The sequence below is a fragment of the Cynara cardunculus genome, unplaced genomic scaffold (genome assembly GCF_001531365.2).
Source record: "Cynara cardunculus var. scolymus isolate 2C unplaced genomic scaffold, CcrdV1 Un_Scaffold_2235, whole genome shotgun sequence".
Lineage (NCBI taxonomy): Eukaryota > Viridiplantae > Streptophyta > Magnoliopsida > Asterales > Asteraceae > Cynara > Cynara cardunculus.
This window is the reverse complement of record NW_020201021.1, coordinates 19721-29041: the sequence shown is the minus strand read 5'-3', so window position 1 is coordinate 29041 and position 9321 is coordinate 19721. Positions and strand designations below refer to the sequence as shown.

At 33.3% G+C, this 9321-nt stretch overlaps 1 protein-coding gene across 1 annotated transcript; it reads right to left on the bottom strand.

Annotated features, from left to right (window-relative positions):
- Nucleotides 1–7759: 7759 nt before the first annotated feature.
- On the bottom strand, nt 7760–8963 carry LOC112502958 (putative serine carboxypeptidase-like 52). The gene is made up of 3 exons (XM_025106998.1): nt 8781–8963; nt 8579–8692; nt 7760–7959 (listed from the first exon to the last, which is right to left on the bottom strand). The coding sequence occupies exons 1-3, from the start codon at nt 8951–8953 to the stop codon at nt 7869–7871; spliced, it is 378 nt and encodes a 125-aa protein (XP_024962766.1). The 5' UTR covers nt 8954–8963; the 3' UTR covers nt 7760–7868.
- Between the last annotated feature and the right edge of the window lie 358 nt (nt 8964–9321).

The window sequence follows — 9321 nt, the reverse complement described above, 5'->3', positions numbered from 1 at the left end:
TTTGCCTTTTTCAATATTAGTCTCGAAAGAATTGAGAACTAATAGATTGTTTGGTATGCCCGGATTTTAGAAGTTTGGAACAGGATTTTTATGTTCTTTTAATCCTGATACAACTCTCATCAATTCTTTTGGCTCACAATAACTACTCCTCTCTTTTTCATTTTAATCTCAGCACACAAACCCTTTTGTATCTAAACTCACTCAGATATGGTTGTCCTCTTGGGTAGGTCTGTCGGTTTTGACATTCCATAGAGGTATTTTTGATAAGCACTCAGTCCCTCCTAAAATACTGTAAGCTCAGTTGATCACAATGATTGATCAAAATTATTATTGCACAATGATCAGATAAAAATTGATCAAGAAATTTGGATTTTAAGCACAATCAACAAAAGGAAGATGCGACAATGATCAGATTATTCGGTATGCGAGAGAAATGAATAAAGGTCTGTAAGAACGAGTTTACAAATTTTGGTTAAAAAAAATATGAAATGAATATCAATCAAGAAAAAAAATTAGAATAAATCAACATTTCAGTATAAACGAGTGTATTATCACCGAAAATGATTTATATATAAGAGACGTGATAATAACGGTTTGAAGAATAGCTGAAACACGTATTGGAGTTATGATCGATGAGAAATTACACTAGTAAAATCTCAGGAAATACTTGTTCAGAAAATATACTCGTTTCCAAAATAAAATTTATTTTCCGGAGAAAAAAAATTTATTGAACTTTCTAGAGACTCCCCCTAGAAAGTTGATTTCAGTAATGTTTCAGTTTAGCTCAAAATAATAAAAATGAAAACATGTTTAGCACGGGTCCTAAACTGGGTGTTTAGAAACCACAACCGGTTAAGCACGGGTCCTGAACTGTGTTGTTCAGAAGCCTCTGTTGGACAGTGTACAACTCCCCCTGCATTAGTGTATCAAAGAAATGATATTTTGATCAGCACAAACTTGACACACCTGCAAAACCAGATTAAATAGATTTTGGTACCCAAATGAATTTGGGTCCTATTTTGTTAGTATCGGACTGGGGTATGTTGTAACTTCCAAACCATCTATTTCTATTTGATGTATTCTTTTTAGCACTTTGAACAAGATGATCAGAAATAAAATATGATCCATACCAGTTATTGTGATCAGACTTGTTCTTACCTTTCCAGCTGTTCTGATAGTTGTTATCTCCATGCCACCTGTTGAACTTTTTCTTATTGACAAAATCATCGGTTCTGCATGTTGAGCACATAATTCTTCTCTTGCTAAGATTGATCAGATCATTAGTGGATCTCACAATGCAAGGAAGAACAGAGTTAGTAACAGGAGGTGTATGAGATGAAACAAAATCAGCTTTATTAACCTAAATGCTTTTAATATTAGAGGATTTATTGGGTGATCCGATAACATACCCTTGATAAAACTGATTAGAAGAACGAGAATAGTTCTTAGAAACAGTTGATTTAGGGCTGCTTGAATAACTATTCAATTTGGAATAGTCATAGAAGCTAGTTTTACATTGTGATGGAGAACCAATTGAGTTTTGTGCGCATGAAAAGTCTTTGACTTTCTGTAAAAGCTGGTCTCTTTCAGCAGTAACTAAATCAAACTTAATTTTAAGTTTTGTTCTCATCTTCAGCTCAGTCTCAAGGTCTGTCTTCAGATCAGACAAGTTGCTTGTATTATCCAGGAGTTTACCTTATAATTCCTTCTGAAGCATTTCAAACTTTCTCTTCTGATTTATTAACTCTCTTTTTTCTTCATCTGAGCTGCTCTTATCATTCTCAGAAGCAATGTAAAGCCACTTTTTCTTATTAGCAAGCTCTTTAGCAATAGTTGTATGTTTCATTATAGTAATCCTCTTATCAAGAGCAAATTGCTTCATTTCTTCTTCTAAAGCCTTCTGCTTCAGAGCAATGCTTTCAGATAACTTCTGTATTTGGGTCTGATAGTCTTATGTGATGTCTTTCTTCTCTTTATCATTCTTGGCACGTTCCAAAATGATCAGCTGCTCAAAATCAGATATTTGCTTTAACAACATTTTTGCATTCAGCTCTAGAGAGTTTATCTTATCTTCAAAAGATATGCGTTCAGCTCCAAACCTTTTCTCTAATTCACACATTCTCTTCTTCTCCTTTTCAAATTCCATTCTTTCAGAACTAAAACTCTTCTCAACTTTCAAAGCTTTTTCCTTCTCTAACTCCAGTAATTTCTGTAACTCACTCAAACCACTCTCAGATTTATAAAATTTATCAGTTAAGTCCTCTGACTCTTTACTATTCCTCCCAAAAGAATTCCTCTCAGTTTGTAGCTCTTGAAGTTTATTAAACATATCTTAATTAGCTTTACTCCAAGTTCTCAAATCATCATCATAGTCTTTCCTCACAGAACTCAGAGTTTTCTCAAGTTTATTAATCTTATTCATGAAATCATTCTCAACTCTTTCCAATGCTACTTTATGATCTTTTTTTAAATCTTTGATAAATTCCTCATTTGAATGGTTCTCATTAAAAAAGTTTATCTATTTGTCTTTATAGTCCACAATGCTCTTTTCCATCTTTGAAATCTGAGCTCTCAACTCTTTATTTTCCTTCTCTAGAATAGCTGCCATTAAGAAAAATTAAGACTGATCAACTAAAGAAACTATGCAGTTTAAGAAAAATGATCAAAGAAATACACTTAAAAAAAATTACACAATCCCTAGAAATTCAATTAACAAGATGATCTTTGAACAAACAAATTTGATACAAAGCTTGGACTCCAAACAGAATAGTCACTCAAAGTATGAAATATAACACTGCCTAAACTGCTTACAATTCAAGTCCTTATCCGGTCAAAGTTGAAACACTAGGTATATAACACTCAAAAAGTAAAGTCTAAATCCGATTAAGATAGCTCAAAGTCTAACATAAACCGCTCAAACCACAATCTACAAAACTGTTTTATATCGCTCAAAGCAAGACTCCTAAACCGCTCAATGAACAGCTCTCTAAATCGCTCACTACAGGCTCTCTAATTAGCTCAAGACAGCTCATTCTAAATTGCTTAATGCATGGAAGAATATCGCACACTGCATGTTGTACAATAACCACTGCATGGAACACTATATTGCATGAAATCCGTTCAAAACTTGCCTTCTAATCCTGTCACCAAGCAGCCTTTAAATCGCTCAATCTGTTATCACTCAATACACTACATTAAATCGCTCATAGCTAACCTCCTTATCCTCTCACTAAACAACCTAAATCGCTCACAGCTAACCTATAAATTGCTCACAGCTAACCTATAAATCGCTCACCAAGATTCCTTAATCCAATCAAGTACTAGCCTAAACCGCTCACAGCAAACTTCTCAATCGCTTACTGCATGAAGATTAGCCGGTCAAGTCTGTTTCTTAACCGGTCAACTCTTACAGCCTAAGTCGCTCAAGCTTGAAGTCTAAAATCCTCAATATGTGAAATACATCGCTCACCACACTTACTGCCTGGTTCTAAACCGCTCACTACTATGCTTAACCCGCTCAAGATTTAATCCGTTCAAGGAGTGATTTAAAACAGCTCAAAACAGTTCACTGTATGAACTTAATCCGTTTACTACAGATCCTTAATCCGGTCACTTAACAGTCTAAACCACTTACTGCATGATCAAGTAAATCGCCWGTTGCATGAGGGTTAAACCTCTCACTACACTCATTAAATCGCTCAATACTAAACTGTTAAAACCGTTGAACAAACAACCTAAATCGCTCACCTCATCAACTCACTAAGTAAATCGCACAAGATGTAAGGCTGCTCAACAAATCAAGTAAATCGCCTGTTGCAAGAAGATATAAATCGCTCACAGTGTGAACTTAAATCCGCTCATTGTATGATGTAGTCCGCTCAAAGCAGCTTCTAAATCGGTCAAGGAAGTGAAGAATAAATCGCTCAAAGTCTGCTCAAAGCAAGGTGTAAATCCAGTCATCAAACAATCTTATTCGGTCAAGAGGTAGGCTAACAAGATTCAAACACAAATGTAAATCAAACTTAGATCAAAACAACACACACACAGAAATTACAAAAATTCATACAAAAATTGGATCAAAATCTAACTTTCTGATGAATTTTCTTAAGAACATGAAGAACTTCAAAAATAACAAATCTCTTCAGATATTTACTGTTTGTGATCAAATCAAGAAGTTGAATGAATAACACTGATTCATGATGTAAAATCGTACACAATTATCACAATTTTAACATCTAAACATCCAAAAATGAAAGATTTAAAAAAAAATTATGAAGAACAAGGATGAGTATTCAAGAACATGAAGAACTTCAAGAATAAAATGATAAATTTCCAAAAAAAATTGTGTAAATCTTGATGACTTCTTCAATCAGATTTCCTGCACACTTGCTCTGATACCAATTATAAGTCCCAATATTGATCAATCTTCATGTGAAGCTCCAACACAACAATGGCATAATCATATTATCTATTAAGAACACTAGAAGGAGTAGAGAGAGAAAAAGTCAATGCATTCAATCTTGGTCAAACTCTCAATACGTATACTGAATGTTTACAATGAAGCTCTCTTCTAAAATTACAAAGACACCACCCTATATATAGAGTCAAACAAGACACAAGGTCAAAGTCAAACTATTCTATGAAAAGTCAAACACGATGACTTTTACACAATTATAGACAAAATTAACTTTCAAGACGAATACAATGTAATACTGAATTTCAGTCCTAACAGAATCCATCATCATCTTTTCTATGTGCATCCACATATAGTGTCCAGAAGCTTTATGACTGCCGATGCTTGTATAGATGTCATTAGTCAGTGCTTGCATCATATAGGTTTTGCACAACACGTCAGCATGTGCTCTTTCTTTCTCTTCAGCTGTATATCTGGATTTTTCTTTGATTACTCCTGAGCAGGTCTGTTTCAGCAGGAATAGCAGGTGTTTCTCTTCAGAATACGGCTGGTCCTTCCATAAGAGATTCCATTATCAGCTCTCCTTCTTTCATGCGTTCAATAAAATTGAGAAATCTGTCTCTCCATTGGTTATAATCTCCTCTAAACAGAACAGGTGGCTTGGTATCAGTACCAATCGCCATAGCTTCTCTCGAACTCATTTTATCTGATTAAGATGATATCGGATCTTCTGCAGTTCAAAATTTGATTCGAAGGATTAAAATTCAAGAATATTTCAAAAAATCGCACACAAGAAATTTACACACATTCAACACTTAGAAAATTTAAGCACTTAGACTTATCCGGATTAGAAGTCCGGACAAGCTTATCCGGATTAGATATCCGGACAACTAAGTTCAAATCAAACTCGCACAATTTCCACAAGTTATTCGGAGGAGAACTCCGGACAAATCAAACACTTAGTCAAAAGTTCAACAACTAACAAAACTTAATACGGACGCATAAAGTCAACAAGTCAAACAAATGTAATCTGATCAATGCAATATACGATCAAACAATCAATCCGCTCAAGTAACAAAGTCATACTATTCAAATCGCTTGACAATAAAAGTCAAAGTCTTGACAAATAGTCAAAGTCAAAGTTCGTTCAAACACTAAATCGCACAAACCATAATATGAAGAATATTAAATCAATCAAAATTTCAAGCGGATTACTAAATCGCACACCAGACCGCACAGGGTTACAAACGGATTATTACTAAATCGCACACAACTACAAGCGATTTAACAATAAATCGCTCACAACATTACCCGGTTTACCTTTAAATCGCACACCTAAAATTCACACAGATTCACTAAGTCTTAAATCGCACAAAGCACTAAGCGATTTATCCTAAATCGATCAAGAGTTATACGATTTACCTTCAATCACAAACACAATTTTAACAACTTTTCACCAAAATTTTGGATCAATACTTGAAAAATTATGAACTTTTTGAAGAACAGAAAGTTTTCGTAAAGTCAAAAAATCTGCAAAAAATGGTTCAAATCTTGATTAAAATTCAAAACCGTGTGAATCAAAGATGTTCAGTATGTAATCGCGAATCTAGTAGTGCAAATTTTAACAATTAACAATCAAAAATGATGATATTAGAGTAGAAATTGTGAAATCCGATCAAGAACACAAAAGCCCAGCGATGAACAGTGATTAAAAAATCCAAAAATCCGTGCAAAAATTCCTCGAATTGTGTGTAATCCTTCTATCAAATTGCTGCTTTTGTGCTCTGATACCAATTGTGAATCCCAATTATCATACAAATCAGACAAATCTTCAAGAACACAATTAAGAGGAGAGAGAGATTTTCAGCAAGCTAAGAAATGATATTTCTTGAGAGAATATTACAAAGTGATTAGCATGAACTAATTACAATTAAGCTACAAAACACTATTTATACTAAGAAAGTAGCAAAGCTAACCATTACAAAATGAGAGAACTTGAATACAACATTTTAGCACAATCTTGAACCCAACAAGTCATAAAGAGCTTAAAGCGACAAAGTTCAAACGAGATTTAAAGCGCGCAAATTCTTTCAAGCCTGAATACAAAGGGGGAGATTGTTAGGACTGAATTTCAGTGTTAAACTGTATTCGTCTTGAAAAGATAGTTTTGTCTATAATTAAAATAGACATCGTGTTTGACTTTTCTGTAAAGTTTGACTTTTACTTTGAAGGTTTATTGTTTGACCATATATATAGTTTTTGTTTAGTGTAATTTTGTAGTAAAGCTCATTTGTAAAATCAGGTTACTTAATAAAGATTGACCAGGTTTGAAGGATTGACTTTTTCTCTCAAACTCCTCTCATGTTCTTAATTGTTAGATCCAGATCTGTCATGGATTCTTGAGGTATATTGAAGATTGATCATTAAAGTGACCTATCAATATGGTTGTGCGAATAAGCCATATGGCTTATACAGTCCATTAAGTCGCAACCAAACAACCCCTATGTGACTGTGAGGCATGGTTATAATGTAAATCTATCATAAAAAACATCATGTAAATCTATTGCAACGTTAGAATATATATATATATATATTTTTGTTCCTATAAAATAGTTTATTAGGATACTTAAAGATTGTTTGGTTGGTTTTTCATTAAGTTTTTTATGGATTAAAGAGTCTATATAGAATGGAAATGTTTTTGTTTTTGAGAACATTTTTTTCATAGATGAAAGGAGCATGTATTTTTAAATTGGAAGGGACATGTTCAGAAAAACTTGACTTTCTGCATAAATGATCATGTATAACTACCAAATAAACAGTTAGTCTCATTAAACTCATTAAGCTGCTTACAAACAAGCACTTAGAGATTTATAACATCCTATAAACCCGATTTTGTTATAATGTACCAATAAATGATCAAAAAAGCAAAGAGGTTTTAAACTAGTTATATTATCTACCATTTCCTAAAACCCCTTTAGCCATATACCCACCATTTGTTCGATTAGCATTGTCCAAAACTAATATATAGGTGGCTATCTTTGTATATCAATCGATCTTAGTTATGGTGTTATAAAGTTCATCTAAATTGAGTCCCGTTACAAGTAAGTTTATAGCATCTCATAACTACTTACACGATTACAATTTTGTTGTAGCATATCAGCCCTATTTGTTATAGAAGAACTTTATGTAGGTTAGATGGAAAATTACAAGCAAACATTGTGGTAATAATACACAATTGCATAAAATGTTGATGACAAATTTTTGTATCTTGTTTGCATATCCATTTGACTTTGGTAATTCATAGGATCAAAAACAAATTCATAGACTTGTAGATTTATCCAAATCTAAATACACAACACAAGAATCGTACACATCGGTTCATAGACTTCATAGTTTATTCCTTTCTTTATGTAGAACGCTTAACACAAGAATGATATATAATGGTTGATATTCATTAATGCTTATAATGGTTGATAAGATATCCACCTTTTGAACATGGCAAAACATTCTTCAGGCTTGGACTCAGCGGCTGTATGCCCACCACCCTGTAACATAACAAAACTATATCAATCAACAACGATTATTCTCACTCCAAATGATAAAAAATCATATTGCTTGCCTTCAAGGTGGAGTATGTCATCATATTCGAATAACTCTGTGTACCTGTCAAAACAACATAACCCAACTTCAATACATTTGTTTATGTCATGGAAAGAACATCATTTGTCACTGCAAGAAAAATAGTTTATCAATGCCATATTAAGTAAAAGTATCCAATAGATATCTTAATAAGTCTTTAAGTTTATAGTATCAAGCAATTGTATATTGTATAGAAATCTGTTACAATAATTTGATAGAATGCTTTTGGGATTCCTAAGAAGTTTTCTAGAACAAGCACCCAATTTGTCTTTTTTATATGACATTATTTGCATGAAAATGTTTTATGAAAATCCTAACATGACATTTTTTTTCACAAAATTGTCGTACAAACCTTTTTAGGATGCCCAAATATATCCTAACATTCTAACGTAACTCCTTTTTTTATATAAGATGCACAATTGTTTGGTCCTAAAACATTTTACCCTTTAAAGTAGTGTATTAGAACATTTAAAAAAAATTGATATCGTATCAACTCAATTTTGTTGTAGTGTGTACATGCATTACCCAGCAATTTGACCATGAAGCTTCCATGATCGCCATTGATCGATGAAAGAGAAGTTTAGGTCTTTTATCCATGTTTCAGTTGACCGGTGTGGAACAACCATATCATGATCACCGTTGTGCCAAATTATAGAAGTTCAGTGGCAAGATAGAAAAATTTGACATATATATCAAATCTTAATTTATGTTGTAAAATAAAAGGGACCTGAATATTAGAGAGCGATAAACCTTTTTGCTGAGGTTCAGATGATAGGCTCTGACATCGTCCAACGTTTTCGTGAAATTTAAATTCGAATTGCATCTTACCCATTCTCCTATGCTTCCCTGTGTCATTATAACATGTGTGAGCAATGCTACAGTTCTATCTACTAGTATCATATGTAGAAATACCTTCCAGATATGCAGTGCTTCTCTAACCGGCATCGTTAGCCCAATATTCAATCAGACTAGTTACTTCATCCTGCACCCATCAAAAAAACATCATCTACTATAACTAGCTGCTTTGTTAATTAAGCTATAAGAAATGTGTTAGTATGGGTTTTTTAGGCTATAAGGATTAGACTTACTCGACAGTAAAATGCAGAATGAGGTTGATGCTCTTTAAACAACATTTGACTGGGCAGTTTGATTGGCATAACAGAAACACTACCACAACAAGATAAAAGGATTTTAGAGAAGGTTTTGTTTTGAGCTTAAAAGTATTAAAAGCTTCTCTAAAGGTTTTAGAGAAGCTTTTCACTTCCGTC